General features: G+C 47.7%; 5 protein-coding genes across 5 annotated transcripts; 4 read left to right on the top strand and 1 right to left on the bottom strand.

Annotated features, from left to right (window-relative positions):
• Nucleotides 1-67: 67 nt before the first annotated feature.
• On the top strand, nucleotides 68-2,167 carry EDB93DRAFT_1233742 (P-loop containing nucleoside triphosphate hydrolase protein; the record flags this gene model as incomplete). Its single annotated transcript, XM_041451316.1, has 3 exons — nucleotides 68-614; nucleotides 665-1,361; nucleotides 1,408-2,167. The coding sequence occupies exons 1-3, from the start codon at nucleotides 311-313 to the stop codon at nucleotides 2,165-2,167; spliced, it is 1,761 nt and encodes a 586-aa protein (XP_041302467.1). The 5' UTR covers nucleotides 68-310.
• Nucleotides 2,168-2,947: 780 nt separating this feature from the next.
• On the top strand, nucleotides 2,948-4,336 carry EDB93DRAFT_1255523 (P-loop containing nucleoside triphosphate hydrolase protein; the record flags this gene model as incomplete). The annotated part of the gene is made up of 3 exons (XM_041453795.1): nucleotides 2,948-2,980; nucleotides 3,034-3,268; nucleotides 3,318-4,336. 3 exons carry the CDS (start codon nucleotides 2,948-2,950, stop codon nucleotides 4,334-4,336), a joined length of 1,287 nt encoding a protein of 428 aa, XP_041302468.1.
• A 254-nt stretch (nucleotides 4,337-4,590) lies between these two features.
• Nucleotides 4,591-6,591, bottom strand: EDB93DRAFT_1243135 (ATP-utilizing phosphoenolpyruvate carboxykinase; the record flags this gene model as incomplete). The annotated part of the gene is made up of 7 exons (XM_041452101.1): nucleotides 4,591-4,974; nucleotides 5,027-5,111; nucleotides 5,163-5,893; nucleotides 5,942-6,007; nucleotides 6,059-6,141; nucleotides 6,193-6,450; nucleotides 6,501-6,591. 7 exons carry the CDS (start codon nucleotides 6,589-6,591, stop codon nucleotides 4,591-4,593), a joined length of 1,698 nt encoding a protein of 565 aa, XP_041302469.1.
• A 9,038-nt stretch (nucleotides 6,592-15,629) lies between these two features.
• EDB93DRAFT_939939 (P-loop containing nucleoside triphosphate hydrolase protein) lies at nucleotides 15,630-18,653 on the top strand. The gene is made up of 13 exons (XM_041458014.1): nucleotides 15,630-15,740; nucleotides 15,796-15,848; nucleotides 15,901-15,935; nucleotides 16,000-16,034; nucleotides 16,088-16,419; nucleotides 16,471-16,578; nucleotides 16,635-16,703; nucleotides 16,752-17,049; nucleotides 17,104-17,469; nucleotides 17,522-17,713; nucleotides 17,768-18,062; nucleotides 18,123-18,281; nucleotides 18,332-18,653. Exons 1-13 carry the CDS (start codon nucleotides 15,709-15,711, stop codon nucleotides 18,578-18,580), a joined length of 2,223 nt encoding a protein of 740 aa, XP_041302470.1. The 5' UTR covers nucleotides 15,630-15,708; the 3' UTR covers nucleotides 18,581-18,653.
• A 199-nt stretch (nucleotides 18,654-18,852) lies between these two features.
• On the top strand, nucleotides 18,853-20,451 carry EDB93DRAFT_1178335 (uncharacterized protein). Its single transcript, XM_041450577.1, has one exon. It carries the CDS (start codon nucleotides 19,221-19,223, stop codon nucleotides 20,139-20,141), a length of 921 nt encoding a protein of 306 aa, XP_041302471.1. The 5' UTR covers nucleotides 18,853-19,220; the 3' UTR covers nucleotides 20,142-20,451.
• The last annotated feature ends 274 nt before the right edge of the window (nucleotides 20,452-20,725 follow it).

Here is a 20,725-nt window from a genome sequence, read left to right on the forward strand (position 1 = left end):
GGACAATTTCCAAATCGGCACCGCTTTTACAAACCCCTAGGCCTGATTACATAATTATGCCCAAGATGCACTTGGTCCTGGGGCAACAGCTATACAAAGCCCAACGTATACGCAGCATGGCTCTTTGGCCATCCGAACATGTGGCATCCTTGCATCGTGATTTTCACTGTTTTGGAACCTGGATGTTCGAGTCCGACACAAATTATTCAACTACTAATCGGGAGATACTACCTCAAAAAACACCAAATGCGCAAGTCAAGACCTGCCCTTCGCCATTTCCTGTCTTGTTTGTAGTTGAGTCATCTATGCAATGTTGTCTATCGGTGGAGAACAATGTGCTGTCACTGTAAGTAATGAATCTGGTGCTATAAATTTGACGCGAAATTATCTTCACATTCCGAACCAGACTGAGGCTTCGCACCACACGAAAGAAACCTGCAATGTTGTCATTTTTGGAGAAACGGGCGCTGGAAAAAGCTCTTTGATCAATTTGGTCGCTAAGAAGCACACGGCGCAGACATCCCGCGACGCTACGGGATGTACCATTAAACCCATCGGGTACGACGTCTCAATGCAAAACAACCATTTGAAGGTGAAGCTTTTTGATACCCCGGGTCAGTGCAAGTTTTCTGTTCTCCGTGACTGTTGCTGAACTAGATTACAGGTCTTGATGAGGGCTCTGAAGGAGCAGTCCCTCATAAAGAAGCTCAACAAGTCTTGAAGAAACTCATTGAAAGTCTTCGAGATGATGTTCAGCTCCTCATATACTGCGTGCGGGGCGTGAGAGCTAGTAAGGCGCTCTGCCGCAACTACAACTTCATCCGTTCGGAAGTGAAGGAGAGAGTTCCAATCGTCCTTGTCGCTACTTGTTTGGAATACCAGGAACCAGAGATGGAAGACTGGTGGAAGAATAACGAACGACTCATCTCAGGCTTCGGGATGACCTTTGCTGGCCATGCATGTGTCACCACGGTGACTATCAACGAAGATGAAGGAACCAGGCTCAAGCAGCGCCATGACCAATCATACCACGCCCTTTGCCAACTTATCGAGCAGTGTCGCACAAAAGGGAGTCAATGTCACGGTTCACTGTTGGATGTTGGCGACAGGCATCATAACACTATCCGGCAGGTACCTCCTGAAATGGTTACAGGGGACTCGGTTTTCAGTTGCTCCTCGTACCGCATTTTGCCAACCTTGATTAATAGAAATAGTATCGTACTCACTGGGGACTCGGTGGCTAGCAGTGGCTCACCCGCCAGCGTCAGGGAGATAGCAGCCACGTATCCTGACCAGCAACGCCGTGCTCCGCAACGTCAAGATACCGTTGCCAATTCTGAGGTGTTTAATACCACTCACAAGTACGTAGTCATATGCTTGTTATACCGTATTGATGAACAAGAACAGGCGGAAAACTATCGTAGTCTTTGGGGAGACAGGAGCAGGCAAAAGCTCGCTCGTCAACCTCATGGCGGGAAAGGAGGTAGCACGCACATCTCCTGACACGCAACGCTGTACAATGAGATGGACAGAGTATCCTATCGACTTCCATGGTAGCTCGTACATGGTTTTCGATACCATCGGGCTCGAAGAACCGCAGCTGGGGATCAAAGAATACATCGAGTCTGTCGAAAACGCCTATAAGCTCGTCAGGGAACTGGATGAAAAAGGCGGCATTGATCTGCTCATATTCTGCATTCGTGCTAGCAGAGTCACTGCTACGCATCAAAGCAATTATCGTCTCTTTCACGAATTCCTCTGCGAGAAGAAGGTTCCCATGGTGCTCGCCATCACAAACCTCGAGAGAGAGCAGAGGATGGAGGACTGGTGGGATAGAAACAAGGAGACCTTCAACAAGTACAAGATAAAGGTCGCCGGTCATGTGTGCATTACCACCGCGAGTAGATTGGACGGCAGACACAAGGACCTTTATGAACAATCGCGCATCACGATCCGCAAGCTTGTCGAGGAATTTACTGCCGACGGACAGAAGCAGGCATGGATGGGAGGGGACAACCTGTTTGTGTTGTTGATGCGCAGGCTGAAGGGGCTACTTGCAATAGGTTCACATGTGAAAAGGAAGGATATTGTCCCTCGTCTCACGAAGCGCTGTGGCATATCTCCGGACGTCGCGAAACAGTTGGCTGATGCGATCAAGTTAGTTTGACCTCGCATTGAACTTATACCTCATCCTATTACAGACTGTCGTTGTCGGTAATACGGCCTTGCCCTTATGAATCGGTACATACATGATTGCAAACAGTATCTCGGTGCGATGCATGCTTGAAATACTGCAGGATCAATTACGCACTTGAATTAGACGCAAATATTTCCTTCCACACACGAGCAGGGCCTAGGCCTGTTTTCATACAATTTGCAGAGGATCATGATCTTATAGTAGAGCGTGTTGATCCACACCTCGTTACAAACTACCTCCCACGCGTCAGGTCCATGACCGAATTGAACACAACTCAAACTTGTTGACATAATAATCTTTTCACGAAAATGCCTTACAGGTAGCAGTGCTTAGCAGTGTCAGCAAGCTCAAGCAATTATCGTGCATCGTGACCGGGAGCCTGTTTCAGAGTCTAGACAACATCTGCCATCGTTTAAATTATTGCTATTAGTCTTCCTAACTCGGCAAGCGAGCTCCAGTTCCGAGGTGCATCATGCATGTACGAAGCCAGTGTTGCATAACCAACATGCTGCAACCTGTTGCACGCTTATATGGTGTTCGATGCTAGCTTTCTCGCATCCATGGAATGGCATGGAACATTCAACATGCTGAATACATGCGTCGTGATCGATATTCAAATCTGGCGCCTCGACACACCGACGTTCTGACAAAACTGGGAAATTATACCTGAAGTCATCAGACTAGGGACTCTCAAAAAGCCGAACACTCTGGGAAGTCGAGACTGCCTCTATTCCTTGTTCCAAGTCGATCATGTCTTTATCTACTGAGAGACGACCATCTACTGTGAGTAGTGTTTGGCTCTTGCTCGTCATACAGTTAACCTGAATGCTGATCAGAGTACCGATGATACCGACGATATCCCGGGAACTGTACATCGCACAGAAACATGCAATATTGTCATTTTTGGAGAAACAGGAGCTGGTAAAAGCTCCTTGGTCAATTTGATCACTAGGACGCAATCGGCGCCGACGTCCTCCGATGCCATGGGATGTACCACTAAAACGACCGTGTACGAGCATGACATTGTACTTCAGAACAAGATCTTGAACATAAAGCTTTTCGATACCGCCGGTAAGCGCAGTGAGCCGCTCTTGGTGAGCGTTACTGACATGTATTACAGGTCTTGATGAGGGCTCTGAGGGAACAGTTCCCGATAAGGAGGCTCAAAAAGTTTTAAAGAAGCTCCTTCAAACCCTGATGGAACAGGATGGTATTCATCTCCTCATGTATTGCGTGCAGGGCACGAGAGAGAGCTTAGCGCTCCGCCGGAACTACATGTCATTATATTCCAAAGTCAAGGAGAAAGTTCCGATCGTCATTGTCGTCACACGTTTGGAAAATCAAGAGCCAGACATGGAAGAATGGTGGAGGAAAAACCAACAATCCATCTCAAACCTCAAGATGACCTTCGCTGGCCACGCATGTGTCACCACCATAACCATCGACAAAGGTGACAGCGACGAACTCAGACAGCGTAGCAAACAATCATATCATACCCTCTGCGAACTTATCGACCAGTGTCGCTTGCCCGATCAAAAAGGTTTTCGTGACGTCGTATGGGCGCACGATGACCATGAAAGGGACAACCCACGAAGCGTAATCGTGTGCGACTCTGCTGTCCCAGCCCCCATGAATGTTTGCAACATCGCGGGTGTCATTAATGGCGCATGGGTCAGATCCACGGTTGTCATGCGCGGGCATTACTACATGTTCCAGCGCGTAACTGCACCCTATCCGCCGGCAAAACGGTCCAAAGGAGGCATTGGTTTCGAACCTTGCTTGCTGATTTTCTACGTGGACAAGGACGAGTCTGTCAATACGCAGAGAACGGAGGTGCAGAAGTTTTGCAAGGTCTACGCGAAATCCAAGGTCAGCTTAGTTGTTGTGGTCTGTGGCTGCGACAGTGATGAGGACGCGAAAGGATGGTGGGAGGGGTCAAATGACACCGGCAAGGACCCATTGTTAGGGTCATCCATTACCTTCACTTACTTGCCTCGGGATGGGTCGGAGCGTTCTGAGAATGCTCAAGAGGCACTCCAAAAGTTGATTTGGGAGCTATCTCGCCCTGGAGAACCTCGTACTTCAGTAGTCCGAGACCTTCTCAATCGTGTGTGGGGACATCTTACAAGAGTAGTCTAGCACATATTTCCCCAAAGGTTCATACCCATGAATGTAGATGGTGATCGGTTCAAACAGCAAGCGATCGAAAGTCTTCTGATGATGGCCACTTACTCTTTATTTGACTCATCAGATGATTCCGTGTGTTCGAATCCATTGACTTCCTTGTATATTACATACATGAAGTACAGTACAGCTCAGATGGCAATATTTATATAACTTCACTCTATACCTGCCTCATAAATAATGAGCGACTCCGAGTTTACTCCGAGTCTCTAGTCCACCCGTGGACCCGCCAACCTCACGCTTTCTTGCACATCGCTTTCGTACAACTTGAACGCCTTTTGGAACATGCCCGCAAGCTTGCGAACCTCACGTTCAAAAGCCTCCTTGTCTGCCCAAGCCAGACGCGGGTTGAGAACTTCGCGAGGAACACCCTCTACCGCAGTAGGAATCTGGAGCCCGAAGCCGCCAAAGGTCTCATACTCACTATCGAGAAGCTCGCCAGAGTGTACGGCATCGACGATGCGGCGGGTGTATTTGAGTGGGCAGCGCTTGCCGGTGCCGAACTTACCACCTGTCCAGCCCGTGTTGATTAACCAGCAGGACACGTTATGTTTGGACATGCGCTCAGCCAGCATTTCTGCATAGCGTCCAGGCTGATACAGTAAGGCTTAGCTCAGGAGTTCTTAGGAGGAGATAAAAACCCACGTGTAACACAATGAAAGGTGCACTGTAGCAGGTCGAGAATGTCGGAATAGGCTCAAGGACACCATCCTCTGTCCCAGGAGTTTTCCTTCAAGCGCGACTTAGCGAGTAGCGCTGACAGAAGCAAAAATACACTCACGAGGTGTAACCAGCAAGGAAATGGTAGCTCGCTTGCTCTGGGGAAAGTTTACTAACAGGGGGAAGGACACCGAATGCGTCACACGTCAACATGATAATGTTGCTCGGTTGTTTGTCCACCATGCATGGGATTTTGGCGTTTGGAATGTATTCAATCGGATATGCGCAGCGCGTGTTCTCCGTGATGCCAACATCGTCATAATCCGGTATGCGCGATAAAGGATTGTATACAACGTTCTCCAGGATGGAGCCGAAACGAATGGCGTTGAATATCTCTGGCTCCTTCTCGCTCGACAGATTGATGCACTTGGCATAGCATCCTCCTTCGATGTTGAACACCCCAGTGTCTGACCATACATGTTCATCATCGCCAATGAGAAGGCGGTTTGGATCAGCGGAGAGAGTGGTCTTTCCGGTTCCGGAAAGACCGAAGAACAGGGTGACGTCGCCCTTCTCCATTCCGACATTGGCAGACGAGTGGAGGGAGAGCTGGCCAAACTTCACGGGTTGAAGATAGTGCATGACGGAAAAGACACCTTTCTTCATCTCGCCGGCGTACTCAGTGCCGAGGATGACCATTTCCATGCGCTTGAAGTTGATTTCCACCGACGTGGTGGAAGACATGCCCTTTGTGAAGCGATTCGCGGGGAACTGACCAGCATTGTAGATAATGAAGTCGGGCTCGCCAAAACTTGCGAGCTCTTCCTCGGTCGGGCGGATCAACATGTTGTTCTTCCTGGATGTCAGAAGATGAAATACATGTGGATTGTAGCTACATACCATGAAGAGAGCGTGATATGCACGGGCACAAATGACCCGGACCTTGATGCGGTATTTGGGATCCCACTAAAAAGAGTGAGCAGTGCAAAGCCCATGTAGTTGAAGCACAGGACTTACACCAGCAAAACCATCGAAGACGTAGACATTGTCACGCGTATTCAGATAGTCGATGGCACGCTCGCGGTTGATCTCAAACGTGTCTAGAAACAACTACTGAGACAAGGAACGGGTATTTAACGGAGTAAACTCACGTTCGTCCATCTTGATATTCACGGAGCCCCACCATATATCATCCTTGCTTGTCTCCTCATAGACGATTCGCTTGTCTTTAGGACTTCTACCGGTCTTCTTACCAGAGAAGTTGATGAGTGCGCCGGATGAGGAAATAATTGCGCCCTCATTGCGGATGGCATCTTCATAAAGCTGGGCTACAGGTGCATTGCGCTTCAGCTGGATCCTATCCATGTCAAATCCTGCATGCGAGAAATACTCGAGGTCACGGCCAATGACTGTTTGAAACATTGAGTAAATAGGAGGTATAGCAGTTGGGTGCACTTACGGTTACTATGGAATTCATTGTCAAAAGCCTGAGCATAATTTTTATGCAAGATGTGGGGTGTAACGTAGGGTGTCTGGTGGGGATGAACCATTGTGGTGGACAGAGTCTGATGAAGTTGGTCAACAAAAGTCAAGACAATAAATGATGATGACGATGATCCGAGCAAGATCCGTGGTGGCGACGGAAGCCCTTCTGTTCGGGTACCCCGCATGGAAAGACTTATGGGGCTGGCATTGATGGTAACAGTGACAAGGACTTACTCTACGATGCGAATCACGAACACGAAAAAGATGATGGCGGTTGGGACGGTATGCGGAACTCGAGTTTTTGGAGGATTTTATACCAATGACAAGCCATTGCCGGAACTTCATCCCATAATCTCCCGATGGCTGCTAGCTTATACGACCCCTTTATTTCCGCGATTTTCTACCCCTTTGTGCCTCGTTTAGTCTGATTTCTAATGATAAATGTCATTTCTCGTTCGAACACCAATCATCTAACCTCCTTGGAGCGCGCCACCAAAATCTTGGAACGTCAAAAGCTCCGGTTCACTCCGGGCGATACGTACGACGACCGCCTGAAACCGCCGGAACAACCAGGGACAAGGGTCAATATCGACTGAACTGACTTTGTCACGAAGTGGAAGAGGAAGGAAATATGTATGTAAGGTAAGTAGCGCGAGATTTGCCAGCTCAGTCACTGTTTGCCACGAACTTATTTCAAACTTCATGAAGAGCCCACACTCCCCGCAATGGTACTATTCCTGGCTACCACGGTCTCGCGGACTCTCAGAGCAGTGGCCATAGCACCCGGCTCAGTGGGATCTTCACAAACCTGCTCTCTAAAAATATGCAGCATCGCCGAGCATGAAGCTTCAAGTTACGGCGGTTAACAAAAGAAAGTCGAACCCAATATCTTCTCGAGTTCGAGCTCGGTTCATGTCTGCTTCTTCTCGCCGCTTCACGCGTCTGTCTCGTAAACTTCAAGACCTGAAGACCTGCAGCATATGGTACATACAGAAGTCAAGAAGTTTGTAGCTGCTATTACTTCTCGATCTAACGACTTTTACTAGTACTTCTGACTTTATCCGAGTTGAGTTTCGAACCCAAAAGTCTTGACAGAAACGTGTCGTACACTCCCCCTCATGTCGTGGTCGCTGCTGCAATCAACAATGCCTATGCGTTCAAGCACGAGTCATCAATGATCGCGAAAGAGAACGTGGAAGACAAACCTTGCACAAAGCAGCGTGAACTGATTTGTGAGACAGAGGGTCTCAAGATGGAAAAAGGGTGCATCAGCGGCGGAGAAGGTCACAACCACGGAATCCAGTTGATGGCGAGCACACAGGGTACAGATGGAGGCTCGGTCCACTTCGATGCTTGATAATTGTTATTGAGACAAGAGTAAACATTCGCGACCGACAGCCAAGCACGGCGATACTCCAGCACCAAACGCTTGTTATCTACGACTTGCAATTTTTTTGTCCTTGCGTCGTTATAACTTCCGTCATTCACCTTGGTACAAGAGCTCGCGGGACAGACAATCAAGGATACTCTGCGCCATACTCGCCATTTGAGATTGGTTGAAATGCGATGAACGTCTGGAAGATCGCAAGAAGTCGTGCAAGCAAAGTACGCAAGCCATATATCACTCAAGACACTGGAGTCTACGGCCTGCAAATACATAGCGCTCATGGATGTGGCAGACCAGAAGTCTTACAAACCTCATGAAGAGGCTACACTCTAGCGTTCCCGGCTATTCTCTCGCGAACTTGTCCAGAGTTGGCCATAACACCCGGCTCAGTGTGTGATCCTGCACAAATCTGTTATCTCATGGTCCGTCTGCTTCTCTCAGTGCTCACGGACACTGATAATAATACATATGTTGATCCCGCAGGATCAAATACTCCGTCGTTCCAGTACCTTAGGTAAGTAGATGCACTTGGTCCACGAGTACCGACCCGCGTGATACGCATCTTTCATTTCCGCTGCGGCTCAAAGTTCACATCTTGAGCGAATTGATTATTGAGGTCACAGTAACCATAAATACAGGAGACCACATTCTTAGGCTCATCATTTTTCACGCTCTCCCCGGCCTTCGAAGCTATTCCTCGTGTGCACAGCGGGAAATTTTACGATGACGGAGACCCCATTTACGAGTCACTTCCACTCGCAGAATCGACGCAGATGCCGTGGCTGATTTAGTCTGCGGTCTAACCCCGCTGTCCTGTATTTGGACAATGATTCGTTTCAAGGCAAGATCAAAATGCCGCCACGGGTCTAATCCTCACAGCCTTGTAGGATATCATTTAGTATTCTCATCATTCCTTCATGCAATGTTGAGAACGCCACAATAATGCCCTTTGCGTTCATCGGAAAATTACGTCTGGTGCTGATATCGCGCAATGCACGAAGCAAGCAACTAGCATTGAAAGGGTTCAAGAGGAGTCATCAGATGTGTTGGGTCAAGGTAAGTAACACCAAAACCAAAGAAGCATCCGATCCTCCCTTTTACTGACTTCACGTGATTTCCTTCAAAGCAGCCGGTCATCACGTGTATCCTTGAAGGCTCTCGTCGTTCACCTCTTATTCAGTGTCTGGACTGTCTGTTGCCGCAAGATTTATAGTATACTGGCATCATCAACCAGGTGGTCGCTGGAGGTAACATAACTTGTGCAAGCCAAGTTATCTATGAACTAGATGGATTGTTGAATTAGTGGATGCGGCCGCCAGATGTTCACATATTTAGCTCGCACTTTCAGTTGGGATCAAAGTGCTGTAACCCTTTGTCACGACTAGGGCCGGGGCATTAGATAGCAACATCTAGCAATTTGCAAACACATATCAAAACGTGATGGGCATTGACACTCCCATATATTACTTATTCGCAGTTTGCCGCAATCGCAATCTCACTTGAAGTGTTGTACAAAGATGGATCTTAATCGATCCCACAAATCGCATATATATACCTTGTATATACCAGTCACAAATAGCATCATTCTGGGGCAATTCTGTGGTGTTCTGTGGCGTCTGTAAAATAGCTTGCCCATTATGCAGCATGGAATCGACACAGCACAGGTACATACAGCGCTATTTTATCCAAGGGTCGAATATTACTGACTGCAGAAACGTTCACGAGTCTAATATAGTATGGTAATGATCTTGGAAATATAGGAGCAGGCAAAAACTCCGTCGCAAACCTCTTCGCCGGCCAAAAAATAGCGCACATATCGCCCGATGCTCACCACCGTATCTTGCATTGGACGGAGTTCCAAGTAACCTCCGTTATCAGGTGTTTGACACGGTCGGCCTTGAGGAGCTCCGTCTACACACCGGAGAGTACCTTTCCGCAATTTCAGATCTCACCAAACAATGTGGTATGACCAAAGAAGTGGCTCAGGAGATCAGGGGCAAAAACCTACAAGAAATGATGGTCGAGATTACGGTATTTGCCAGTCCCTTCAGATGTAAGGAATGCAGGTCCACAACAGGTGTGTGCACTGAAATTGTCCAACAGACGATGCCTCTATAGGGATATGAAAGTTGACCATGTAACGTAATGCTTTGCGGGGAGAGTGGAGTGAGAAAAAGGCTCACTCATAAACCTCATTGTGGGCCGCGACATGGCGGAAGCAGCTTTTGACGCCATGCCATGTACTATTTCACGTGCTGCATGTGATGTGACGATCGACGGGCAACATGTCAGGCTGTGGGATACGGCAGGTAGACATTGAGGTTTGGGGAGACAGAGGATTGTCATTCATATTATTAGGGTTGAATGAGGACTCCAAGGGCAAAGTCCCTGCAGCCGCGGCTGCAAAAACATTGGCTCTATACCTCGGTGGCCTGGACGAGTAATGATGTTCCGGCCCGGCTTGGCTCGAAAGCCGTGGCTTTGGCCTGGCTTCAGATGGCTTAGGCTTGCGAAAATTCGAGGCCGGGCCAAAGCCGCCAGTGACAGCTGGCTTTGGCTCGGCTTTGGCCTGAGCCATGGCCCAAGTACTGAAAATGGAGAAACATGTTCAGCAGATAATTTACATCATGGAGTCAGCATCTGATTCTACAAAATCCTCATCTCCCTCCAGAAGAGCATCCCAGCCCTCCTCATCCCCATCTTTGACATCACTCAGCTTCTCGTTAGCATCCATTTCAATATCAGAGTCCTCGAGAGCTTCCTCAGTTGATGACGAGGGTCCAGGCTCGCGGAAGAGTAGATCATGGCAGAGGGCACATTTGACGCACTGTAGTGCCTCAATGATGTTGCCTTTGAGGCGGTTGCGGCGCTTGCTAATGGTAATACCACCCTGTGAGAACGCGCGCTCACTCGAAACTGACGATGCCATAATTGAGAGGTAGTCACGAGCTAGTGAGGTCCATACTGGGCCATATCTGTGTCCATTAATCTACAACAAAGACTGGTCAGTATTGAGATGAGATAGACTTGGATGTGTACTTACACCCCACCATTGAATTATGCTCATTCCAGGCGGAGGTTTCGTCTCTACAGCATCGACATAGTTTTCAAAACTGGCATACCATGGTCTAGATGGATCTGTATGGGTGACGACAGTCTCGTCATCGTCATCTTCATCGGAGCTCTGTGCCTCGTGAATTAACTTCTTGAGTCCGCTAGCCTTGCCTTTCTTGACAAGCGAAGGTTGTGACATGGATGCTGCCTGGCCCAATTCAAGATAGTGAGCCTCAAACTAAATGACTTGTAAGTGATTGTAGGCTGGTGAATAACTTTGTCCAACATACCACTTGTTTTGCGCAAGCGAGAACTTCGTCTTGCAAATCCTTGGGCCAGTTCTTCTTGAAGTACGACATTTTACCCGTTGGATCAAGCACTGCATGGAACATGAGCATCACGGATACATGGTAAATGGAACATACACATAGTCATGACATAGGCCGGGGAGTCAGTGGTCTTATCATAATACTCGTCGAGCTTTTGTGCAGCGGCATGCAATGCTGGTGTGAAATGTGAATATTTTGGCCGTTCTGCACGTGAAGACCAAGCTTGATGGAGAGTCTCGAGTGCAGGGATAGCAAGATGTAGCATAGTAGTTGATTCTGACGAGAAGGCCTGCTGGGTAACGTCTGCGTACTGAAACATTAAATCAGCGGCGGCACAATATCAAATAATGAAGGTAACATACCGATAATAGATCAGCAAATTTACCAACACAGGTCCATTCATCTGGCGCCAGCGTAAGGAAGTCGATCTTAGCCCGTTTCGTCAAGTCTCGCTCTTGTAGCCCCATCTCATACACGAAGACGTCAACATGCTGTTGTCAGAAATTAGACATTGCATTATTGAACACTGCAGACTACACTCACCTCTTTATTGCTTTCCGCACGGTTGACCATCACATAGGTCGAGGACCAACAGACCTTCATATCCAGAAGGAGTTGTGTAGGGTGCGAGATGCCAGCCTTGACTTGCACTGTTTTGTAAAGTTCCTTACGTTTCGCAGATGATCGCTCCTTTGAATAATTCAGTAAAACATAATGTGCAAAGAGATATCAATCACCTTTACGCATATCGAACGTATGAGTCCGATCTCGTCACGATTTTGATGCTTGGTGGTATCCGGCTCATGAGCATGGGGATTGTGAGGTTCATAGTGCGGAGATTTGCTGTATGTACTGATCAGTACTTGGGTGCTGAGATTAATCACATGAGCGAGACAGCTGAACACTATGTGAGCACATATCAACTGCGAAACAAGTGACTTACTTGATCCTTCGTTCATAGCAAGGGAACTCCTTTTTGTGATGCACTTTATAGAGTCGAGCAAACTCCTCGAGCATTGTGCCATTGTTAGAGGCATTATCACAAGTGACATGGCCCAACTATATATCATGATTAGACTAGTAAGCCAAGCAGAATGCAAAAATGACATGCCTTATGTGTGATACCGATGCAATCTAAAACTTTGAACAGTGTGCCACCGAGACGCTTCCCATTGTGTGCGTTGTTGAGCTGGGTAAAGCCAAGAAGTGCGCTTTCGCACTCCCATTGCATCATTGACTTCTCTTCGATCCAGTGGCCAGTGACAGCGAAATATCCATCAGTGTTGGTGGCTTGCCACGCATCACAAGTGATATTGATTGCTCCGCTAACAGCAGTGCTCTGTGTTGGCGGATGAGATGTGGTAAAGCACACGCTGAATTGTGACATACATTTAACGTCGTCCGGAGTCTCGTCAAATGATTCTTAAATATTTGTATGATCTCAGCGCGGGTGGCTTTGCGACCGGGGATTTTGACACCATTTGTCGCCCATGAAGCAACATCGATCATCTCCTGGAACTTCGGGTGTTCGAGGGCTTGGATGGGCTAGATGAAGGCATGTCAATGGTCATACTATTAGATCAAGCAAAGCATACATACTTGGTCCGTCACAACCAACCATTCAATTGCAGCTCGTTTGAATAACTTATCCGAGTACAGTATGACTCGTTCAGAGAGTTTGCGTTCAGTCAGATGCGAGTTAATGGTCCGCTGTGCCTGCTCGGCCTTCTCCTTGCGGGCCTTGATGTCACCCGGTAACATAGACTTGAAGGAGTTCTCCTTCGCCCATTGTTGATACTTTCCCTACAGTATAATCATGTATATATATGCACAATGAATATATGAAAGAAATTTACGCACCGCAAAATTTGCTTCGGCATGACGACGAAGTGTTGTAGCTTCGTTCACAAGTATACACTGTTTCCTATTAATTTGGTGTGAATGAGCAAGTGCAATCATGACCTTATGGACCTACACGCATAACTTGCACTTTCGGTGCTTTTTGACCTTGCTGTTGGTTCCCGTACGATCGAATGTTGCACCAAAAAAGGCGTCGAGATCCACAGTCTTGCCTTCGCGTGTCGTAGCTGTGTCGGTAATGGGTTGGACATGAACATCAATAGGAATGCCATCATCGTCAATCAAATCTACATTGATTGGCACTGATTTGCGCAATCTTTTGGCTACCAGGGTATCAGTTTTATATTTGCAGATGGAAAAAGAAACTTACGTCGTGGATTGGTGCGTGCATCTTCACATTCCTCGGTGCATGCATCCTCGTATTCCTCTCCATCAGATTCATCAACAACTGCTTCAACACGCATCCGTTTACCCGTTTTGAGTGCTGCCGAGGTTGCCAGGGTTGAACCTGATGGTGTGGTGTCACCTGTTGAGCTGGGGGTGGTTTGATCCGTGTTGGAAGCATGTTGAATTTCAGGCAAATGCCTCGTAGCCTCAGCTGCATGAAAGGTGTTGATGGCCTTGGTTTGGGATGGGAGAGCCGCCTTCTCTGAATGTTGGAGAAGGGCGGCACTGGGCTTCTTTTGACGGACTGGTCATGCATGACATTCATCATCACTGTCTGTGTGGATGGTTCCAACCATTAGAGACAAGTAGTAGGAAACAGATATGAAAAAAATACCATCACAGATGCACACCTTTTGTCCGAAAACAAATGTGCTAGCTGCCAAGCTTGCAAGTCGCAAGAGACTCGTAAAAGAGGGCAAATTACTGAAATTGATCTATCCACCAGCAACAAAGTGAGTTATGTCGTGCTTGGAAAGAACAAAGATCAGCAACTCACTGTCATGAGCTCATACAATGGTAAGTGAAAGTCTAAAATGGGATAGAAGTGGGATTCTGGGGTCGTCAAGTGAGTGGTGTTTGCGACGCTGCAGGCACAGTTCTGTGTGACATAAGCCGTGGCTTGAGCCGCCGGCTTCGGCTTCTCAAAATCTCAGGCCAGGACAAAGCCGTCACCAAGCCGTGACTTTGGCCTGGCTCGGCCTGGCCCACGGCCTGAAGCCGGGCCATGCACATCACTATGGACGAGGGAGACGATGTCCATCTCCTTCTGTACTGTGGGCGCAGGAGCCATAAAGGTTCTACAAACCAATTAACAACCCTTTTCATCAGCCATTGGTGATAGCAAAGTACCCATCGTTATTGTAGCGACATGCATGGAAGAGTGACGACGACAGAGTGGCCGAATCAGAACAAGGACCAGCTTGCAAAATATGGGATACATTTCCCTGGATATGCTTGTGTCATAACTCTGCCGCGTGGATGCGCAGAATCACAGTATTTATGGCAACATCGTCCACAGTCCCATGGAGACGTTTTGCAAATTTATTCTAGACCATTGTTTGCAGGACATCGCAATCTACTCAAAAATTGCCTTGTTTTTCAGGGAGATCAGAGGCATCTTCGTATGATACTGTACATAGAGATGCACTTACTTTGACGTGATCTGCTCCAAAGACAGGTGTGACCCACGATACCTCGGAATCATTGGGTGACTGTTGTCCACTAGTGTTGTTGAATTTGCCAATGAGAAGAGATTTCTCGTCATCGTAAGTGTAGATGCAGCGCATAGCGAATCCTTGACACAAAATCATTCGATTGTGATAGAAGGTTGGACCCATAAATTCTATCTTGCTAATGGTCACCTTGATCACGTGACTGTGCGACAAAGTTACTTGTCGCCATTGGCCTCATCTCGATTTACTCTTGAAAGCTAACCTCCTGCGTCGCAGCATACTCTTCTTCTGTTTCCCGAAAACTTTTTTCTGGGTGTCTGCGATTGCCTGAATATCGGCACCAATCGCAAAAGCTCATTATGATTGAGTCATACAAGACTCATGTATGTGATAACAACTTTATCTCCTGCACGTGTTTATCTTCTCCACGTACTTGTGTGTACAGGCGGGCTCTGATATGAAAACCAATAAAGCCAGAACAACATGATTTGCCGAAAAGGTCACCGCAGATCTTTTATGACATATCACTTCATGTAGGAATCACCCCCAATATACGATAAGGTGTCGCTAATAGCTGTATGTGCTGGCATCAGATCATCTAAAGGCGCTTTCTTTTCACCTCATGCCGTGGATTACGACTCGGTCGCGGTGCATTGTACGTCGACACACGTGTCCAAGAAGTCTCTGAATTCGAAAGCCAGCGCATAAAAACAGAGGTCATTTTGATGTCGTGTCCAATACGCCTTTAGCATTCAACCTACCATGGATTTACTTCGCAATAGACGCAAACAAGCAGCTTCTACGGAACCCTCAATCGAGCCCTCTCTTGATGCAACCTCACTCCCTTCCCTCTCTGGTTCCGTGAGCCCTCCAGAGACATGGGAGGAAGTGGACATATCATCCACCGACTATGCTCGTAGGCGCAGGGAACTTATGGAGATGATGGCTGACCTTCGATCTATGGGGTGAGTGATTATGGATTTGATTGTAACCTTGGATCGCTCACACTACCTTGTACAGTGCCGACGCTTTGATCGCCTTACCATCTGTAGTCGTCATTGGTGGCCAATCAGGTTTGTGATTGCCTTTCTTTGCACCCACACTATACTCAACCTAAAATTTCAGCGGGAAAAAGCTCACTCGTCGAGGCCGTCAGTGGGGTACGTGGGCAGATTGATTATCCTTTTATTTTTTTTATTCATTATATTTTTCCTTGCGATAAAGATCAACGTCCCAAGAGATAGTGGAACGTGTACAAGGTGACCCTAATAACTACTAGCTATTGCGCGGATACTCATACTGCTATATGCAGATGCCCTATGGAATGTAACATGTCTAGTCATACCACATCGTGGTCCTGCACTATCACCCTACGTATCGGTTTCGATAGTAACGGCCTAGACCTCCAAAAGCCTACTAATGTGCGATTTGGCCAAATGATCACTGACAGAAGTGAATTCGAAGTTTGGCTGCGTCGTGCTCAGGCAGCTATCTTGAACCCGAACGTTTCTTCTTCCACTTTCCACACAAAGACCATCGAGGAACTCAAGAACATAAAAAATACATTGAAGTTTTCTCGCAATGTCGTGTGCGTCTCGATCGAAGACCCCGACGCAACTGATCTGTCATTCTATGATCTGCCTGGTAAGTATATACCCGTCTATATCGAGGCGACATATCTGATGAGCAGTAAAGGTCTAATTCAGAACGAAGAACCCGAAATGGTTGCATTGGTGAAAAGTCTGGCAGAGCATTATGTCGAGAAAAAAAACACTATCATTTTGACTACGATTCCCATGAGTGGTAAGTGCATGCACTGCAAATTTTTTTTTTTACTAAATTGATGGGCGCGGTGCCAGATGATATGGAAAATCAACAATCAATGAGTCTCGCCAGGGCCGCTGATCCCATTGGAAAGCGAACAATCGGCAAGTAACCCATACTGCAGGATGATTAAACGACTCAAAGTTCTTCAGGCGTGCTTACAAAACCTGATACGCTTGGTACTGGAGCTATCAACCAACGCCGCAAATGGGTAGAAATCATCGAAGGTCGTTCAGAGGAGCACACACTCAGGCACGGTTTTTATTGCGTGCGTCTTCCCGATGATTCCGAACGTGCACAACGCCTATCTCGTGCTGAATCGCAAAGGCGTGCTGCTGAATATTTTGACACGACGTCGCCCTGGAAGGATGTGACCGACCGTCATCGATTCGGGATTCCAGGCTTTGTGTCCGATATAAGCCGACTGCTCATTCGATTGATTGAGGAAACGTGCGTACACCTTGCTCTAGCTGGCTCGCTATAAAGCACTTACATTGTTTATAGTTTACCATGTCTTAGAGAAGATGTCGACACGCTCCTGGCGAAATGCACCAAGGACTTCGATGAACTGCCCCCACCACTTGAAAATGACCCACAAATCGAGGTTTTAGGACGACTTAACGCATTCTGCGATGACTTCAGGAGCTTTGTGAATGGCAGTCACGCAGACAAAAGTCTTGCCCAGCGGAATCGTGCTTTCTATGCCATTTTCAAGAGGGATATACGCGGCACTGCCCCAGACTATAGACCTTTCAATGAACCGCAAGACTACGTTCCACTGGATGATACTGAAGGAAATATGACTCTTACTGAGCGAGACCCAGGCGTGAAAGCGATGGGCATATATGATATTCGCAAGGCTATTCAAGAGTTTGTTTTCGTATTTTCTTGTAGTTGAGCGGCAGCTGAACCAACCTTGAAGGGCAATCGGATGGGAGCTTCCCAACAACGTGCCATATCAGGCAAAGGCAAACCTCATTGCTCAATTCACCAAACTTTGGGTTGCTCCGTCTGAGCGCTGTCTTGCTGGTGTCAATAATGTGCTTGATCAAGTCGTCGACGCACTGATAAGCACCCATTTCGGACGCTTTAAAGTTCTCGAGGAATATTTTGGGTAAGCGTTGACTTTTCACCATCATCGCCTGGCTCAAGTTGTTTTTTAAATTAGCAATTTGATTCGAATTCAGGTTGATATCTGCAGGGCGCGTGCCAAAAACGCTGTCAAAACAGCGTTAGATTTGGAAACTATTCCACACTATACTCAGAACACGCACTATCTTCAGACACTCCGCGAAAAATGGCTGGCTCATTATAAGACAGTTCGGAGTAGACCTTTTCTGTACAGAGCTCCCATCTACCAGGGGCCCATGACGCCACGGCCTGCGTCTCCCGGCCCCTGTGGATTTAACGGAATCTCTGATGTCGAATGTGACCCGCTACCTGCGTCGGGACGGAAGGTGAATGTTATGGCCTCAAAAGATCGTACTTGTAAGCCTAGTCCTAATAAGACTTACCCTGGCGAGTTGGAGACGCCCGAAGCCAAAGCTTTGAGGGCTCTTGCAGAAGCGGGGTATGCAGGTCTTCAGGTTTCAGATCTTGCAAGGTTGTTACCTCCAGACTCATTCGAGGAAGAGCTGGTTGTGATGGCCGACGTTCGAGCCTATTATCACGTTGCCTATAAGGTGAGTCTCGCTCATCATCCCCGTTTCAACGCGCTCATCACCTCGAGCAGCGGATCATTGACCATATCCCTTTCACGATCGAGCATGCTCTCCATCATGCCCTGGCAAACCAACTTTCGCAGAGCCTTCTCATGAACTTGCTAACTGATGCCGCATCTGCGCCCAACTTCTCTGAGCGAATGAAGGAGTTGGTCAGCGAAGATGCTTCTATCGCTCAGAAGCGCCTAATGCTCACGACAAGAAAAGAACGCCTGTTGAACATTCGCCGGAGACTGATGACCTTCAGCAATATTATTTGATTACTGTGAGGATCATGACATATGTTCGTTGCTGGGTTTCCGTGTCAATGTAGATATTCTGTACTTCCTGTTGGTTGTGTTGCTGTTGCTGTATTGTACTGTTATGCGCTCCGGCGTTGTATTTCATACTCGCAAAAAAAGGAGTCTCATTCTTTGGTGTGATGCTGCCTACAACTTGTGGGCTTCGAGGTCGTGATTACCAAAGCTGGGTAAAGGTGACAATAACTTTCTGCGGTCATTATTACATAACCCGGCAAATAAACCGTGCCAGTCATGACAGCATCAATTCCGGACGTTGGTCGTGCTCACTGCTAGTTTTGATAACTCTCCGTATAACTCACAGTAACGCATCATCCAGCGTCCAGCTGTGACTTGCCATTTCCGCGCGTCAATTTAGTTGTCCCTGATACCAGATAGCTCCCCAATAACGATATCTACTACTCATACGTCCCGGATCATTGTGCAATTTGGCGCTCACGCACATCATCAGAAGACTCGACACGGTCGTCGTGGCATGCGACCATAACAGTGTTTTACTATTCTACTCTCGTGAGCCTTTTCTCCCATAGTTTTCTGCAGGTTCTCAGGGTTCAGATTATTCGCCAGCTACTAGCTTTCGCAAATCATCCCGTTAGCATTCATGACTTCGATCCGCTGGAAGCCACAAATCACGTATCGCTCCCCCACCGCAGGGACAACCGCTCTCCATCTGGAGGTACCGCCAGTTGGCTGTCATGCATCTTCGTCAAGCCATTCTCCATCCCCTCAATCTCTTCAGCATTGGACAATCCACCAGCCCAGTCATTCTAAGAGACATAAGAGATGGACGATGGGTCCTTCACTGCCACTTTATCATCCTCTTGGTCGTCTCGCCCTATCTCTCCCCGATTTGGATCCCACTGCGTTCGGGCTCCCCGCACCGGCAGTAATAATGGATGATCCCACGCGCCGATCTTCAAATCGTGCACGTCGCCCCGCGCCTAAAGTACGCGACGCAAATGAGCCAGCTCCCTCCCCCGTCACTTCTATTGACGTTACCCCTATCCCCGAGCCGGAACTCAAGGAAAAAGCTAGTTCCCGCAGGAGGCGCCCTGCTGGAGGTGGAAACAAAAGAAAGCGCAGAGAAGTTGATGACGGTGACGCGACCTATCCTGCCAAGCGCTCCCGAAACCCAAGGAGCTCCGCTGCCAATGCCACGGCGCGCACTTCTACCGCAGGAGAGCCTTCCCCTCCCTACTCTATCGACAATTCTGCTCTTTCCCCTGCACCTGATGACCCTCCGGAAGAAAGACGGCCCGAACGCCGGACCGCTAAGTCACGTGGTCTTCCTCCTCGTAGGGATTCATCTGGAAGCGAGGCAACTGTCACTTCAGTATCAGCCTCAGTTGTCGCGGGCAGCGTTGCGCATTTCAAAGATACTGGTGAAGATGCCCTGGACATCGACATTTCGCCATCCAGTGGGGCCAGGGATACTGAGCGTATCACCCGTAGTGGAGACCTCAGCAACAAAGATGCCAGTTCAAATGGAGGGGACAAAGCTGCAAATAACGTTCCAGGGTAGCGTGGTACCTCCTTTGTGGCTCCTGTATACGTATATATATGTGACATTTTGGTTTATTTAAAGATATATGCATTCCTTGTCTATTGCTATTTGTTCCTGGCCATCTTTTGTACTCTCATCGTTAATATTCGCCTGTTCGCGTTTTATTCATGTATCTGCTCCCTTACGTTCTCTAGATCTCGTTGGCTTATGTAGGATGGCTTACTGAACAGGCTAAAAATTATGAGGTATTTATACTGTCTCGACGAGACTGAACTGGAATGAATTAACATTCATAAATATTCAATACAATGCACTGTTATGATGGTCCAGGGAAGTACTACTAATCTTCGAAGCTTATATGTACATGGGGTGGATGCAGTTAATCGTATAGCTGCTCCTTCTGAAAATACGGGGAACGGATATCGGGCGTGTAAAATACAAGAGTTTCCAATTTCAGACGTGCATCGAAGATTCGAAACCAATCATCCTACAACAAACGAACTAGTACTACTGCCGCGTTCTCTCTCGGTGGAACAACGTACTATCAGTGCAATGAAGAGCGGCAATTGCAAAGCCCCGGTCACTGTCCACTAATAGCAGTG

The sequence above is a fragment of the Suillus bovinus genome (assembly GCF_016758785.1).
Source record: "Suillus bovinus strain UH-Sbo-P2 chromosome Unknown EDB93scaffold_95, whole genome shotgun sequence".
In the NCBI taxonomy this organism is placed as follows: Eukaryota; Fungi; Basidiomycota; class Agaricomycetes; order Boletales; family Suillaceae; genus Suillus; species Suillus bovinus.